Here is an 18,744-nt window from a genome sequence, read left to right on the forward strand (position 1 = left end):
TAATCCAAATTAATGACCCACTACTGAGTCTTTCTAATCTGACATAGATGAATCATCAGTTGAGCTTTAATGCAGGCAGACTTTGTGAAAATCACACAATCTCTAAATACAAACACAACATTGAACCTTCTAGCAAAAAGCTGTGTAATGTGCAACAAAATCTGGGGCAGGGAGCTGTAGAAGCAGACAACAAGGACAAAAATGTTCTGAAGCAAATCCATCAAAATCTACAAGATCCCTAAGACAAAAAAAAAAAAAAAAAGCTTACAGTGATTTATGTGCAAGCAGCTGGAAAACACACGGTGTCCTGTCACTTTCTTGCAGGAATACCTGTCACTGCTGCTGCTGCTGCTGCTGTTGCTGCCTGCATGACGCAGAAATATCCCATCTTCATTCAACTCCCACGTATATGAAGTGTCATAAAAACTCCTTTGCCTACACCCGTACTGTTCGTCTGAGTTTTCTCAAATAATGAAATGTATGGAAAGAGAAGTGAATGGATTTTTCTCTTTTAAAAGGAATATAAAATGCCAAAGCAATTACTGTGAAATCTTATAAAAATCAAATGTAAAAGATTGAGGGGTACACAGTCCTCTGTAAAAGTATACAATCTTAAGAGAAGACAAAGGTAATGGTTTAAGAATCTTAATAAGGTGTAGTTTCCACAAGCTATCTCTACCCCAATTCAATAAAAAAAGATTATTTTTGACCTTGTGAGATACGTTTACTCATGATCGTTGTGAACTGTACATCCGCTCAGTGATCAGGCTTTATCACAGAGGAGCCCTCTCACCCCCTCCACCACTCATTCCACTTTAAAACTATGTAGCTTAGGTTTAACATCATGGTTTGGCTTTAAACAAGTACTTTTGTCACTGACATGATGTCACACGTCATGTGACATATGTCACATAGGGCACCTTACATACGTCACTAGCATAGCATGCTACACACACTAGCAAACTAGGCTATGTTGCTATTAAAACAAGTTAACGTTGACTTCAGGATGCGAGCACTGGTCTCCTGAGTGAAAGTCCTGGGTTCGTTTGACCCTCGCGCTCATCCTATAGGGACTCCTTTGACATTTGGACTCACCGGGACTTTGTCACGTTTTACGCTACGTCACGTCACTTTTTCCTCGACTCCTGTAATAATTACTATGGCCACTCGGTGGCACCGCCTTACATTAAACATGAGTATGGGTCTTAATAACCTGCTTGCAGAGTCGACCATGTGGTTGTCATTTCAGTGAGAGCGGGCTGTAGTAACAAGGACAAGATAACACTTACAATATTATCATATCCAATCTCAAAGACAATATCTAGTCTCATATCATAATATCATTATCATATAAATGTCTTGCCCAGCCCTACATGTATGTTGTATAATGTACAATACAATACGTATGGACGAGTATCACAAAATGTCCACTCTAATGATGTACTGAATATCTCACTGATGAATGTTCCTCCTCTGCTGTGCAGAATGTCTTTCCATGACTTTATTCAATAATATTAATATATGTATGGGAGTAATGTCTGAAACCTTATCACCTTATGTGCTTTATCTTCTTCTGAGGCCATTAATCTGAGTTAGAGTTATGACTTTCATGTGTTTCCTGTGAAATAAGTTTATAGCTTACTCAGCTGAACTCTCAGTTCCAGCACATCTACACCTTTAAAAGTGGAGCACAGCTGCAGGAGGTATCACCACTTTGGCTTGCAAAGTATACAAATAACCAACCACAGAGCAGGCGGGAGGTGTATCCCTGCGCATCAACTATTTTCCAGTGAAATTAGTTAGCAGCTACATGTAGTTCAGCTGGACCCTTGTTACAGTACAGTCCTACCTTAAAAAGTAGAGCACAGCTGCACCCAGCAAAGACCAGAGAGAAAACAAATTCCTGTTCATTATCTATTCTTGCACGTATTGGTTATATATAATGAATAAATACTATGGCACCTCACTAGATACCATAACTACACTGAGTTTAAAATCAGTCCACAAAGAATAATGTAGTTTTGCAGTCCGCAAATTTAACTTGACTTTCACAGTGTTGTTTTATTTAGTTCAGCTATACCGAAGGAAATTAAAGACAAAGACTGAAAACAGGTTGGCAAAAATACAGTAAATATTTTGTGTGTGAAGATTAGCTTTATCCAAAAGGAGGACATCTGGAGGTCTTCCTCTGGGGAGCATGAATACCAACGGGTAAGTCAGTGTAATCATTCATGTTGATATAATGTGTATGAAACGTACAAATGTAACATATCTATAGTTTCAGAAATGTACAATGCCAACATTTTCTTCTCGCAACTAGGCTTGTAGTCATGTGATCTATTGTTAATAGAAAAATATTGATTACAGCCACTGGAAGTCAAATTTGCAAAACTACAGACCTTCACCAACACTTACGGCTCTATCCTGTAGGATAACACATGTAGCCATTAGAAAGTAAAGTGCTTTAAGTCAGACATGGTCTTTGCCCGGGGATACCAACTCAAACCTGTGTTGTGTGTGAAGAATTCTGATGTGATCCCATACAGCTCTTGTACCAGCTGCATACTCACTTCTTGTGAGGAGATGTGCTCCCCCACTTGTACAAATACCACTGCACCTGCACATACCTAAAATTTATAGTAGCGCCCTGTTACCACCTAAAGGTATTGGAGACAGAGAAAGTGCTCAGAAAACAACTTGCAGGAACTTGCTGCAAGTCCAGCGAGAGTTAATTGACTTTTCCATCCATCAATACAGAGCTTATTAGACATGCAGTCACCAGACAGGGAATAGTCACTGTAGTTAGTGTGCGTAGCAGGAATACTGACAGCCACAACTGTCCAATGATTCATTTTTTCTTGCTCTAATGTGCCTGCTGAAGAAAGTTTCTGTGCCTAAATATTATTGTCAAACCAAAGTAATAATGTCAGGAGTAAGAGAAGATGCAGTGTGTGTGTTAGTATGTCACTCACGCTGACTTTTGTCATGTGCATGTAGAGTTTATGTGACACTTAAATGTAAAGTCTGTGTTTGTATCTGCAGCCACAAAATGATGTCAGGCTTGCGTTTAATGACGTACACAAGAGGGTGTTTGGATATGTCCACATTATTGTCCACATTCCTCTGACATTCAAGTCAGATCACGCCTGGATGTGATGTGACTCACTGTAACCTTCACACCTTACGAGTACACATCCATTCTGCTGTGATCGGATGGGACTGTAAAAGTCACAAGCGTAACTGTCATCTGTGTTTGTCAGTGTCAAAAGTGACTAGAGAGTAACTGCAGCGGAGAAGGTCAGACAAATGGTACAGTGTTAATGTTTCGTCAAAACAGCAGTGAGGAGACACAGTCTTGCAGTTTGAATAATTACAGAACTGCAATGGCATTTTATTTACTCCCGTTAAATGCCAAGGTCAAACGGTTTCCAACTCAAGCAGGGAAAACAAGGGATTTTCAGTGCATTATTGCCCTGTTGCATTATTGATTTTATGCAATTTCTCATTAAAGAACTTTTCTTCAGATCATTTTGTCCAAGTTCAAACACAGCCCCCCTCATGATATGAATATTAATCTACTTACTTGTAGGACTTGTTGTGGTTAGAATCGTAATATCCTAATTTCATTTTAATATGTCCCTCATTTCTTAATACATTGTAATATAATAAAATTGGCTCAATGTATTCATTCATAATTCTCTCATTCATTTATAATGTTACCTCACTTTCATCGCCAGAATACAGATACAATGCTAAGTGGTTTAAATTACAATAATCGTACCATTTCACCCACTGGATGAATACTGTCTTTGTTTACGGCTCAGCCAGATGAAATCTGAGTGCATGCGTTTGTGTGTGAGAGTGTGTTTGTGTGTGAGAATGTGAGTGAGAGCATGCATGCTTGTGCGTGCATACATCTCCATGGGCGAGTAAGGGCAGGCAGATGGCATGTTGACGCTAAGCCCACACGTGCCATACCCTACGCATGCTTTTCAGTGACCCTTCACCTCCATCTGACTCCCATTCCTCAGATTCCGAGAGTTGCTCAGAGAGGTTTGGCCCAACTGTATGGGACACAACATGGTCCCCTGTATGGACAATAATAATACTCTCTTTCTAAAAACGTTATCTGCAAACATCAGAACTCCCCTCGCCAGCAGCATTTGAAAACAAAATCTCATCGTGGTTCTGCATAAAGTTAAGTGCTGGTATTGTTTCTTCAGTTTTCGTAGGATCAGTTCAGTACAGTATGGTTTCTATGGAATGTGAATTGCACATACAAACACACAAAATGTGGACACAATGGTCCTGCAACACCCAATACTTCTGTGAATTAGTTCAACTGAATCCTTATGTTTGCTTCCCATTGTATCCATTATAACCCCCTGTGTTCATAGGGTGTTTTCTGATCTAGCGCCCCTATTGGCAGGAATATGTCAATATTCCAAAAAATTGCAGGTTTACAGATTTGTTATGAATAGGCAACTAAAACTACTTGGTTAAGGTTGAGGAAAGACTGTTGACAGAGTTAAAATGAACTTTTTTTAAGTGTTGGTTGGAAATTGGACAATAACCAAGACCTTGATATCAAAGCTAGACACATTGTATGCTATGAAAATATCACACTACTTCTGTTATGTCTTATAGGAGAGGACAGTTATTATTAACATGACCACAAGAGGTCACTGATCAGGAAAATGTGGCCTTTGTGTTTAAATATGTGACTGTTCATGTCTAATCAGTGCAAGCTTTGTTGGCGTCTCTGTTTCCAAGGCAACAGAGATGGGCAGATGTTCCTGTTCCCACTGAGGAAGCAGTAATTAGGCTAATGTGACAGGTAACAAATGGAGACTTCACTGCACGTGAGAGGATTAATTAATAGCTGATCTAAATATGGCTTCACACCACTGAGTTTTGTGGTTCCGGACAGGGAGATTTAACTCCACTGCAGACACTCTAAGTTAAGAGATGTGTCTTTGTCCCCTGGTTGTGAGTGTCAGTGTTAAGCTGCTTTCACATGATGAAAAATTTGCTCTTCGCTAACAGAAAGGTAGGGCACAGTGCGCAGACACTTGCAGAGGCAAAGTGCAACACAGGTACACATCATTTAGGCAACAACGGTTGCAGTCGCAGACCATTTCGTGGGATTAAACCTCGAAAAAGAAGAAGACTGTTTTGTGTACAGAACAATGCATTCAGGTTTATTTCAGAAGAAGGCCTGGGCAATTGCCCTAAAGACCAGGTGCTATTGGTAGCCACTGTTAATGTGTCTGCCTGGCATAGCTAACGTACATAAACAGCTAAGCTAGCTTTAGCACTGGATCTAGCTAAGTTCATAAACTATATGCCTATTCACAAATCTGGTAGCCCTATCTGACTGCTGATATTTTGCAATGCATTAACACAACAGCTGTTAAAGCTGCCGATATTGTGGTATATATCACTCTCTACACTCCCCTGCTTTCATGTGTTGCTACTTGCTTTTGGCTACGTTACATACAACTGTTATATCATTGGCTGTGCTTTGAAAGATCAGCGGCAAACAAGGTCAAAGTCTAGAAATTTGGAATTTGAGGTGGCAACTTTGAGCAGAGCGTCATGCCAAGGATAGCGCTACCGCCTAGTTATATGGTGACTGCCCAATTTGTCCTATGGCCCAAATTTTCAAAGCCCTGTTAGTCTAAAAAATGTCTCATTGGACCAAAAGTCCATTTCTCTGACGCCCATCACTCCAAAGTCCTGTTTCATCGAAAACATGCACACCCTGCAATTAGACAACCCAATTGCCAGAAAAAAATGTTTGCTTTATACAGTTTTGTAAACTACAGATATGTTACATTTGTCAGCAACACTATGGTGAATGAGTGGTCAAGTTCAGGCACAAAAACACTTGGTTAAGATGAGGAAAAGATCATGTTTTGGCTTTTAACACCCAAATTTGGTGGCGCACAAGTTGCTAGAAAAAAAGAGATGGGTCGGTGAACAACACCCGCAATTGGTGGCTCAAATGCCACTGAGAAACACCTCTCTAAAACCCTGCTGAGAAACTCAGCAAATTGGTAAAAACACCCAGTATCTGTGGCTCAAAGGCTGCTGGGAAATGCCACAAAGGGTTAGTTAAAAATACCCAGGATTGGTGGCTCATATACCGCTGAGAAACGCCGCAAGTTGGTAAAAACACCTGGGATCAGTGGCTCAAACACTGGTGGAAAACCCAACTGCAGGGAGAGTGTATTTTCAGAGAGACCTGCAGGAGCAATGGCCATTTGTTTTTGGGATGATAGGCTGTCGGAGAAATGGGCTTTCAGTCCAATGGGACATTTTTCGGACTAATGGAACTTCGGAATTTTGGGCCGTCGGAACAATGGCATGGCACCAGTTAGCCACCACTGCTCTCCCCATAGGAAAACAATGGCACAGCCAGTGCAGAGTGCTTTTACCGCTGATCACTGTGGGCGACTTAAGGAACAACTTCAGTTCTCCCTCCCATTTACCCTACATGAGTTCTTTCTTTTGGGACATCAGAAACTCCAGAGTAGTTATCTTGTATTCTGTTGGGTACTGTGTCTTGTCATAGTGTTGTTTCTGTGCTATGCCATGCTCTGCTTTGGAGGTCACGAAGATTTAAGGACTTTGAATGCACTGCTCTGCCTGACCTAGTTTTATTGAAATTTCCCATTCTCTGCAAGAAGTAGCAGTTCTAGGTATCTGAAATTTATGTTGGCTTTGTTTCAGAAGCAGGAAAGAAAAGAAAGTTAAAAAAACATCGAAGAGTTTCTGAAGTTGGAGGGACATTAATGAATAATATTTCTGGTTGGATAAATATAGATGGCAAGAATATTTCAAAGGGAAACAAATTGTTTCCTCTCTTTGTCTGTAAATTATTATGAAGAACTGCTGCACAACATTTGCATCATTCCCTCAGGATATTCACAGCACCAAGAACTAAAGCAAAACTGTTGGTTGGTGCTCCTGTTTTAGAGACGCTGCTACCCAGAAATAGAAGTGAAGAGTATCTCCTCTCTGTATCTGGCCAGTGGCCCACCTTCAGGTCTGGAGCTTTAACCTTCAGAGACTACTGCTGCTGGTAAGGCTTGGGTTTGGCTGAGCTGAGCTTGCTGGGAAATCAGCCAGACAAAGAGATGTGTGGGTAGATGAGCAGAATGAAGATTTCAAGTTTCCTCTGGAAAAAGAGGATATTGTTTGGGTGGAATAGATATTAGAAATGATTGTGGTCCTTTGTGTATTTTTTTTTTTTGTGTGCAGACAAAGAACAGAGCTTCTGGTGTAAGACAGCTGGCTGTGTAACACTCCACAAGAAATAACTGAGTAGTTACCAAATTAGGAAATAACTGCTGATGAATAAAATGATAACAGGTAGATTTTACATAACTGTGAATCAAGCATTATATTCTATGTAATTTGTGAACAGACTTCTAGATATGTTAATTAATTACTGTGTAGTACTTAGTTCCTAGACATCTGTGAATCTGCATACTGACCAACCTCATAAGCAGCTGTCAGCCCAGACGTTTTTCCAAACAACTTTTTATGTCGGGGCTTCAGGACACTTGGATCACTACGGATGAGCAGTATGGAGATATTTTATGGTTTCAATTATGTGTTTTTGGACATTTGAATCTGGGGCGCTGTAAGCCTCCATTAGGTGGAGTTGTGTTGCTACCCACTCTCCCCTTGGATCTCCGCAAGGGATGTGAGGACTCTAAAACTTCACCTGAGCCTCCATCGGCATATGGGTGAGTAGATAATGGCTGAATTTTCATTTTTGGGTGCACTATCCCTTTAATATCACTTGTAATCTGTACGCAGTGGTCCCTGGCTTTCTCATTCTCAATCCCAGCAAACTGATCCCTGAGCAGCCCCAAAACAAAAGCAACATAAATGAGTGACAACAAATTTTTATTTCTTTTCATCCCCATGGTCAGTTCTACTTGACTAAAGACAGTTTGTTAAAAACATGCTATGCCTTATTGAACTAGCCTTGAGAAAATAATCATTTCGCCTTCTCTTCCACACTTCCACTTCCACCTCTCTGTGATTTTTCTCTGTAATGAGAATCAAAAGTCTGTCTGTCTGCTTCTTTGTTCGGTCCACACATGCTCAGTGAGAAAGGCTGCCTGGTTACAGTAACGTTAGAAACGGCCTTATTGTCTGCATCACTCATTGTCTCCTCTTCTTTCTTTGTGTGTTGCCTTCGGTGACAACACGCTCACAACAGTTTACTTTGACTTATAGTCAAAACAGCCCAACTCATTTGAATCAGAGACGGATCTTGTGGTCTCATTTGCCTGGGTGATGCATCAGCTCTATAGAGCTCAGGTGTCCATGGGCCATCTCATTGTTTCATCGTGGCGCTTTGAATGTTTGGGATGAACTTAAAGTGTTTCTTTGGTCTTGATGGACAAAACATACACAATCTCACATATACTTTTTTTAAACCAGTAGGGACTATTTCAAAAAAAATTAAAAATAATTGATTTCCTGTAACATAATTACAGGAAATCAAGCTGCAAATAGAGACAGATGGTGCTTTTGTTTGCAAGTAATTGTGCATTCATAGAAGTAAGACAGGAAAGTGGGACATTAGCCAACTTCTTGATGATTTGCCACAGCCCAGTCACCAGAAGAAAACACTGGCAGAATATGTTTCTACAAACTACAGATACAGTACATTTACATATTTGTATGTTCCTTATGTATCATATTAATGTTTCTAAAGTAACTTAGTTCTTACTACATGGATATGAGCTGACTTTGTGATCCAGAGGTGGAGGAGATGGTGGATGGCATTATATCTAAGTGAGACAGTTGCCAAGCTGCAGACCATGGTTTAAGACCAACAAACAAGAAAACTGATGCATTACTGAGACATCGCAGCATTTCCAGCTGTGATTGTGGCACCAAAATGTGTATTTTAAGCCACAACATGATCTTTTCCTAACCATAACCAAGTGTTTTCGTGCCTAAACCTAACCACATGCTGACCACAGTCTTGTTGAATTGTAAAGAAACTTCAAATAGCAAACGTACAAGGCCAATATTTATTCTGCCTATTGGGTTGTAGACATGATGCATTCTGGACTTTGCCAAGTGATTTGAATAAGACATATAAAACCTTCAAGCTATGCACAATAAATACTGATATGAGTAACACTGATAATACCGCTACTATGCACTACTATTTTTATTTGATTAATTCTAACTTTTATATTAGCTAGTTAGCAACTTAAAGGCCCAAAATGTAGAATGTATATATATGGCTGACATATATTTATTTTTGTTTTATATATGTCCATGTTTGTCGTATGACATCACCTTTATCTTTAGCTGAAATAGCTGTTTTTCTCTGTGTGATCTGATCTTCTTAAACCTTGGCCACAGAGACTATCTGTAAAAGAAGGGGATGACTTTGGCCAGAGAGGCAGAGGATTACTTTACCTGCTAAAAAAGAAGGCACATGTGGGAGTCCCAACTATCTTTAATGGGATCTCCAGTCTGAGGCTGAGTTGTGATTGATGGCTCGCACAGATTATCTTGCAGCGTAGAGAGAATGCAGATTCTATCTGTTAACGTGTCATGTTTGAAATGTTTAATATTTTCAAACTGATGTGCGGACATGTCCTGAAGGGTATGATAATTCTGACCTAATTCTGGCACTTCCTGACCTTTAATGAATGCTAGGCTAATTAACATACCCATTTATCTTAAAACACATTTATTCACATTCACTCCTGGACTGGACCGACAGCTGTGTGTCCAGATGTGTTTTCCCTTTTTTCTGTCTCTGTGTGCCAATAAGCGAACATGCTTAACTTGTTCCAAATCAATTAACCTGACTGAGAACAGGTGCAGGAGTTGGCACAGTGCATGGGAAACACATAATTCCCAAATATTGCCACTTGAAGCATGCAACTCTGGTCTGATCAGCTGTTTTTTGGCAATGTTTGCAAGAACTTCAAGTTTTCTGAATTAACAAGTGAGTTGATTGCTGGAATCACATCAATTTACCAGCTTGATCAGCTCAGAGGAGATTATATTCATTTGTTAATTTAGATGACAACAGCACATAGTTGTACAGCAGCCCAAACTCAGTGATTGTTTTTTTGTATTTACATTTACTTAGTTCTGGTCTTTGATAATGCACAGTGGATTCATGTGAATATTCATAGCACTAATACAAGTTCCTGCATGATTAAAGGACTTGGCATCTAATTGTTCACTAAGAGACACAGCAGGAAATTTGTCATGTGTGATGCCATTATTTCAAAATCAGTTGGGATTAGTGTTTCAGTGTGTTGGCAGTCTTACCAGGGCCTTGGTCTCCTCCTCATCTTTGTAATACTGGAGCTGGTCCCCTCGCAGAACAAACCAGCGACTGTGCCAAGTCTTGACAAAACCTCCTTGCTTCCTTAGCCACCCACACCTGATGACACTCGGCCGTCCCTGCTTCTGGGTCTCTGTGTTGGCCTGACCTCCACCGCGCTGGGGACTGCTGTGGGACACGCACTGGTCGTCCATTAGAGCAACTCTAATCTGCAAAAAGGCAAAACAGTTTACAAATCTGTTCACATTTATAGAAGTTGCAAGTTCCAAGTAGGCAATAGGTAAACAAATACATTCTGCAGCATATTATAAACAGATGATGCTGAATTCATAAATGCTCTCTTTTCAGACTCAGTCCAGCTACTTAGAACAGAAAAGAAGTCCAGTGACTCTTAAGCTTAAATGCCTACACAATTTCAACCAAAAGAGGAATGTACTTTCAATATAGGTGTAATTATTACAGTCATTACAGTCCAACATAAAAACTACTCATTCGGTTGATTCAAGGAAAACCATTTTTCCTAATGTGGAAAAAAGTCTGAGTTGAGAGTTTATTTTTTTTAATGGAGTTTTCAGCTGTGACAAAATGCTCAACTTTTCTCTTTCAACACCTCAAATAACACCTAAACTATCTGCCCGGCTAGATACCACTTGAGGCTTTTTGTGTGCGTGTTTGGAGGAATATTAAAGTGTTGTTTATTTGCTGTGGTTTTTCCCGTCGTGAACCATTACGGAACTTGAGGCAGACAGAGCTGAGTGTTGAGTGAGTGCAAGGAGACAAGGGCAGAAGGGGAAGTGTGGGAGGAGGTATTCATAAACCAGATAACAAGACCACAGGCCAAACCTCTAATCTCTTTTATCTACTTCTTGTGTCACCCACCTACATAAGTTGGCCTGCCAGTCTTTTTCTTTTCTCCGTGCATTTTGTCTCTCCATCTCTTTGCACCCTCAACCTTTTTTGAACTGTTTTGAAGTTTTGATATGACAGAACCCTTATTATCAAAGTAGATAAAATCTGATCTGGAGTCTGCACTGTATCGTTATATTTCAGCAACCAAAACCATTGTAAAGGTTAGAAAGATCTAACAATTTTTTAGCCACACTTGCAACATGACTCTATGGATGGTGATGTCAGTCAGTCAGTCCAGCATTTTGGCCCAGACTTAAACATCTGAACTGCCAGGAAATTACAGATTTATGCAGAGTCCACACTACAAGGAACACAGAAACAGGCTACAAGTCATTTTCAGTGGAAGCTGGTGACATGAAGCCGTCACTGCAGATGGGTGTGATGCACAAATCAAAGTTAAGCTGGCCTCAACTCATTAGTGACGCGGTGAAGTGTCAGCCAATCATGTTTTCTTGTTTCAAGTTGTGGTGCTGTGTTATTTAGCTTAGTTAGCTGACGCTGTGATAGCTTTCTGTGCATTGCCGTGTACACAAGGATGCAATGGGGCGGTGAAATGGGGTTCAGACATGAAAGAAAAGCATATTTTTTGACCAAATACAAATTTTAGATGAAGTTCAGTCAAGGTGCTTGTGGCAAGCAGCAGGCACACAGAAGCCCTAGAAGTAATTACATTAATGAGCGCCTGGTTAGCGCTTCAAAGATGACTTGGTGATGGTGCAGCTGACCAGGCTGTTGTGTTGTTGCTTGTAGTGTGAACACAGCAGTAAACAGTTCTCAAGGATGAATTCTATTGACCTTTCCCTAAGGTTCGTATGTATGGTTTTAAGTGAAATGTCTTGACAACCACTGGATGGATAGAGTTTTCTCACAGCAGACAATTTATTATGTGATAGTAGGAAAAACACAGGTGATACTACAAACACTAACACTGGCTTCAAGTGTCTCAGTGAGAGTGACACTGAGCCAGCATGCAGGATGTCTGGAACCTGAAATGAAAGTAGCTAAATGGAATTCAGCCATCATTAATCTTAGTATTTACACCTGTGCTTCTCCTACTGTGACAAGTCAGAATATCTTATCTAGTATCACATCTAGTAGGAAAAACACAGGTGAAATTGAAAACATCCTAGTAAGCTACCCCAGAGCCACGATATGGCTGTAGACTAGGGTGTTTTCATATCTATGGTTTGTTTGCTCTGATCCAAATCAAGGACCTATCTGTTGAAGTGTTGCATATTACCTCGTGTTTGCTTTGTGTTCACGCAGCAGCATTTACAAGCAGATCAAAATTTGTGAAATGCAAAATCTAATTGTTCAGAATTTCCATGTGGGAAAACTACAGAAAGTAAACACGAGTAAAAGGAAAGAATACAGTCTGAAAATAAGACACAACTGGAATAGTTCCAGTGAATGTTTGCTCTGGAGTTGCTGAAAGCCCATATAGAGACAAGACAGTTCAGGAGGAGACATGCATTAATCCTCCTGGATTGTGATATGCTCAACAGCCAAAGATATTCCCAAAGATCTCTGAGGTATGCCCATGGTGTTTATCACAGCCTACCTGGTTAGCGCTGATATGAACAGAGAGCGTGGGCTCTTTTGTAGCCAAGGTACATACAAGCACTGCAGCGTGGCAATGTGACAGTGCTTCCTCCATTTGGGCGAGCTCAAGGTCAGATTATGTCTCCACCACAAACAAACCATACCAAATTGCACCAGAGTTTGTTTGTAACCAGACTAAGACCACCTCTTCAACAAGGTCTTGGTCCAGTTACTTTGGTCCCACGCTATTGTGATTACTCTGTTCACACCTGCCCAAACAAACTGCACCTCGGGGATAAACATTCCAGGATTCGATTCAACCAAACTAAACAAGGCAGGTGTGGAAACACCCCAAACTGTAGTGCACTTCGAAGCAAACCGAGACCCATGTTTTTAGGCGAATCAGAGTTTGGTTGTTTGGTCTGCACCAGAGCTCAAATGAGCTTTTACAACACCCCAAACAATGTGGAGTGTCTGATGCAATGCTCCAGGGTTTGGTTGAAACAGCAAACAGCTTAGGTGTGAAAGCAGCCCAAGGTCTTGGTTAAAGTTATGTGACTGTCACTGTGTTGGCCTGTTGTGAAACACTAAGGTGAACCCACAGCACAAGATTGCCACAATATATCTGATTCCAAAAACTGATCTTCTTTTGGATGCTCCTTTCTACAACAGAGTCAAAGGTCAGTCTCACCTAAACAGAAGTGCCCTTAGTAGTGATTCTTTGTCTTGTTCAAAGGCACATCAGTAGAGGAAGCACTGTTAAAAGTCTAGTGTGTATGATTAAGTGGCATCAGATTGCAACCAACTCTCCCGTTTGCAAAGCGTGCTGGAGAACTATGATGACCAACGCAAAAACGTGAATAGCCCTCAAGAGCCAGAGCCTAGAGCCAGCATTTCGTTTGTTCATTCTGGGCTGCTGTACGCACAACATGGCTGACTCTGTGGAAGAGGACCCACTCTGTATCCAGACATAAAGAGCTCATTCTAAGGTTACAAAAACACAATTCTTAGTTTCTTAGTTCCTATATATCCCCCTAAATCCTATACACTGGACTTCTAATGTATATGGGAGGTTGACCTTGACCCTCTGAGGAAGAGGGTAGCCCCCTTGCTTCCCAACAGTTAGGACAAGGTCACATACTCATGTACAGACAAATATCATTAGCTGGATCTCAAACTCTCACACATATAACACATATAACACACACACACACACACACACACACACACACACACACACACACGAGTGCACTCATAAACACCAGGGCACATACAATAAATCACCCTCCACGTATTGTTTCCATACACATAATAGTGTATTTAAACCTCATCACTCAGTGACATATGCTAGCACTGCTATAGACTGCTGCTGTCAGCTTAAAGCATTGCCATGTTATCAGTGGCTCTGGCTGAGCTTTCATTGGTGAAAGTCCAAACAGCCCACAGGTCCAGATGAGGACCAGATGCGGCCCAGCACTGTTCCAGGCAGCAGTGGAGCAAGTGCAGCAGGGCTGCTTTGGTGATTTCAAAACTTTCTCTGGCTCCATCATAAACACAGTCCAAGTGTGTCCTCTATGCATCCGCATGCACAAACATGCTCACCGCTCTGCATTCCTATAGGATAAAAACAATTTTTCGCCTGTTTTGTATTGGGATGGCTACGTTATTATCTTTTGTCCATCTCAACTCAATCTTTGCTCCACTCTCATGCTAGATCTATGTGGGGAGAAAGTGTACAGTGCTCTTATTTCAGCAGCAGTGAAAGCTATCATCTGAGCTGAGTTCATTCAAGGGAAAATACTTCATATTGTGGGATCATTTAACACTAATATTAACGGGAATAACCCCTGTGCCCCTGAGGCTTCTTACACACTTTATTCTTTTAGATTAAACAATCTGACACACACACACACACACACACACACACACACACACACACACACACACACACACACACAGCATAAATCACAGTTTAGGGTTAATACACCCATCTGTTGATGGAGTCACCTGCTGTGTTGCCAGTCTGGTGCCACAGCCCCTTTACAATTTCATGCCTCCTGCACAGAGCCTAGTTAACAGCACTGCTGGGACTGGCCTGTACTGCTACGAAGTGTAATGGTAAATAACTCAGTGGTTTCTTAATGTGAGTAACTCGCAGCTAGCTGAGAGAAGAAACACTATTTAAAATTTACATTACACTGTGGTCTAGTCCAGTGGTAATAAATCACCACACAGGGATAGAAGGCATAATCATTACTAAATCTATAAATCAGCAGACAAATGGAATAAAATTAGTGGAAAAGTTAGTGGTTCTTTGGCCCCATGCAGGAACGTCATGATGAATTATGACCTTTTGAGAGTTACTCATTTTAATTTTTATGTTTCTACTAAAAGCCAGTTTGTGGGTTCAAGCAGACATATCTAACAGATTCGTGGGGAAATGATGTGTTAACAACAGCCATAAAGTAATGAATGCTATAATTCATGAACAATATGGAGATGAACTGTGGTGGAATAAGCGACTTTTAACAGGCACTGGAAGCAGACAAGGGGAGAACACATATAGTACTTTTTGTCTTTTATCCACGCGGTGGTGTGGGTCAGTCCGTCCATCACTTTACTCCACTGAATGTCTCAACAACAATTGGCTTGCCAAGTTTGTACATATATTCATGGTCCCCAGATGATGGATCCTGATGACTTTGGTGATCCCTTAACTTTTCCTCTAGCACCATCCTGGTCACCAGAAGAAAATGTTGGTATTGTATGTTTCTGCAAATTACAAATATGTTGTGTTTCATATGTGTCGTATCAACATCTCTATGGTGACATAGTGAATGAGCTGAGCTGCAGACCACGGCAGATTACTGTTCAAGATCAACAACAAAAACGGTTGTTTTTTGGAGACCCGGTTTTTGCTCAAGGGATAGATCGTCGTTTTTTACAGAGACATTGCTGCATTCCTCGCAGGGAACGCAATATGCCCCCAAAGTTTGCTATCAAGCCAAAACATGATCTTTTCCTCACCATAGCCATTTGTTTTAGTGCCTAAACCTAACCACTCATTAACCACAGCATTGTTAAAGCTTCAGAGTATCCGCAACATAATAATGCACAAATGTAATGTATTGGTGGTTTGCAGAACATACAATGCTAACATTTCTTTTGCCATTTAGGTTGCGCTAACATGAGGTCACAATCATGGTGATGAAATGAAACGCAATATAATTTGTTCATCAAACCACTTTGCACATGCATACTAGTGATATGAACTGCAAGGAGGTTAGATACTGTTTTTGTTTTCTAGATCAAGCTGCCAAAATCATTCAAAAATAGTGCAAGACAGAGTTTACAGATTTGGATTCTCAGCTACCTTTGCTTGACAAGCTGTTGACTTAAAGACATTTTTGTATCTGAAAGGGAACTGATCACTTCCTCACTGACTCACACCTCTGACGCTTTGTTTACTATATACAGTTTAGTAGCAAGCACATCTATATCAGTGTTCTTATAGACACATTTGCACAAAACCTGTTATAAAATAAATCACAACAATAACACTGGACGCTTTACGAGGCCGATGAGCCAGCCAGCAGAGCGCATACGTGTCTTTTTATGTTAATACACCTGATTTTTGTGGAGCAGCAACCCAACAAGGGCTAAAGGCAAGGGAGTTGACCTGGTTTTCAAACCTGGATTTTATATGTTGCCATTCTTTTTGCAGACACTTCTACAGTGAACCCCCTAATGATGCCAGATGTGGTTGTAAGCACATTTATGATGCAACTGCAACGTCTCTGCAAAGAACACATCACTACCTGACTGTTTTGTCCATTCAGCAAACAGCCTCCCAGAGGTGCATTCTGTGTCCCTTTAAAACACCTGTGTGTGCAGGTGTTTCTGTACTGTATCTTTGTGTGTGGCAGTAGTGTCTCTGTCCCCTGAGCATCGAGCTCCAAAATAAGCAGTGGAACTAGATATGTAATATTTTCCCATGACAACAATGAGGTTGAAAAGGGAACACTAAAACAAAGAAATACTGCTTCTTTACAAGGCAAATAAAATTTTGTTTAAGGTGCAATATTCTAAAACTGATGCCAAAAGTTTCTTGTTAAAGAAGAAGAAGAAGCCTTGTATTCAAAATTGGTAGAGGAGGACTAAAATTTAACATAGGCTACTAGACCGAAAAAGTGAAAATTGAGATTGAGACTGACACAGGCCTAATTTCCTCCTTACGTGTGGTGATGACATCATGTCTGATCTCTAGAATAATGACCGTGGCAGCATGATGGAGCATCTCATTTCAAAAGCAGCAATTAACACTCCATGTTAGCTACCATCTGCTTGTGTGTGGTAACACTTGATTCTGTCTCTGGAGTTTAAGAATATCCCAGAATTTTCTCCCAGCACGTCTGAGAACTAATAAAAAGGTCAGCGAGAAGAGCCACACTGACCTTCACAATAAAAAAAAGGCTGAGTATACAGCACAGACAGCCACACACACATATGCACTTACACATACCACAAACACTCCAAAGGACAACACAGTGATAGTCACGAATCAGCCCCTTGAGGTTTTGTGGCATGCACTGTAATTTCTTAGCAGGATGCAATTTATTTGTGACTCTGTGGTGGTCGGATAAAAATGAATACATTCCACAAGTAAAAAAAAAAATAGAAGGATGGACTGGCCTTCCTACGAGGGGTACAAATCTTTGAAACCACCATTAGTGTTTGTCTCCATTTCGGCACTGATGTATTAGTATTCTCTGTCTGTCTGTGTCCATCAGTAAAATGGATGCTGAGCCAGGCCATCTCAGGATCAGGGACGCCTTGTTGTTGGTTTGAAAATATGCGTCTGTCAGTGAAATCATAAAATACAGCTACTGGACGTGTCTTTAGTGATGAAAGCTGTTCTCAGAGCAGCCAAGAAGGCACTGAATTGTACAATAAATCTTTTTCTATTGTTTCCTGGGACATGATCATTTGATGCAAACTGATACTTGTGATGATGAACCTGTGCATGAACATGTAGAAGATGTCAGGAGCACCATATGTTGTCAACATCATGAATAATATCATACACAGTAGAAATACGGATATCTAGAGATCTAAACAAGGAAGGAAGTTTGATGAGATTGTAAAATCTCTGAAATGTGATAGTGCAGACCTTCCTGCATACAGGACTTGTCTCACAGTATCAGGAGGTTGCTAGTTGTCAGTGCTTGCACAGAGTGTTTGTTCCCCATATGGGAAAGTACTGAAGCTAACAGCACACAGAAAGCCTGAACTGCTGTTTGACACGTCTTTGTTTGAATTGAGCTGCTTTGGAGGGAAGGATATTGAGTCTGGCTCATCCTTTGGGAAATTAAACTTGTGCTGGGGAAGAGTTTTTGGGGGGTAAAAATACAACCCAAGAGTTACCCAAATCATATATTTTAGGCTGCAAAAAAAGAGCATTCAATTCCCGTAATTAGGACTTTACAGACTGCTGCCCAAAATGCCAAAAATGTTGGTATCGGGTAGGGACAGTGGCAGGAAATCTTCTGGGAGCACAGGAAGTGGCCACTCACAACAGCCACAGGGAGCACTCTGTCGACAGAGAGTGCACTTAACAAACTTAGATCCACTACTTTTCCCATCCTGTGGTTGCTATAAAGCGTCACAGGCCGAAACGGTAAACATGAATGTGCTGAGTGCATGTTACAGACATTGTGTGCCACATCTTTGGTAATCTTTGAAACTATGTGTCCTTTCAGACTGTTGATACTTTAGCTGAAATGACAACTTTTGCTGGCAGATTTCATTAACCAGAGCTAGCGAGCTAATAAAGCTAACATTAACTCCATTAGTTGTCTGAAAAATCTTTGACTGACTTTATAGCCTAGTGTTTCCACCTGACTCATTTTAATCTCGTAGCTTTATAGAGGGCTTAAATATGCATTTGA

The 18,744-nt window shown here is 40.7% G+C and overlaps 1 protein-coding gene across 1 annotated transcript in view; it reads right to left on the bottom strand.

The window, feature by feature from the left end:
- The window catches only part of arhgap24 (Rho GTPase activating protein 24), an 89,148-nt gene that overhangs the window by 63,434 nt on the left and 6,970 nt on the right, over positions 1–18,744 (bottom strand). The window contains exon 2 of the mRNA XM_049604404.1: positions 10,330–10,554. Coding sequence (XP_049460361.1) covers positions 10,330–10,539 — 210 coding nt within the window. The 5' untranslated portion in view covers positions 10,540–10,554. The remainder of the gene's footprint in view (positions 1–10,329; positions 10,555–18,744) is intronic.

Source organism: Epinephelus fuscoguttatus, linkage group LG18 (genome assembly GCF_011397635.1).
Source record: "Epinephelus fuscoguttatus linkage group LG18, E.fuscoguttatus.final_Chr_v1".
Lineage (NCBI taxonomy): Eukaryota > Metazoa > Chordata > Actinopteri > Perciformes > Serranidae > Epinephelus > Epinephelus fuscoguttatus.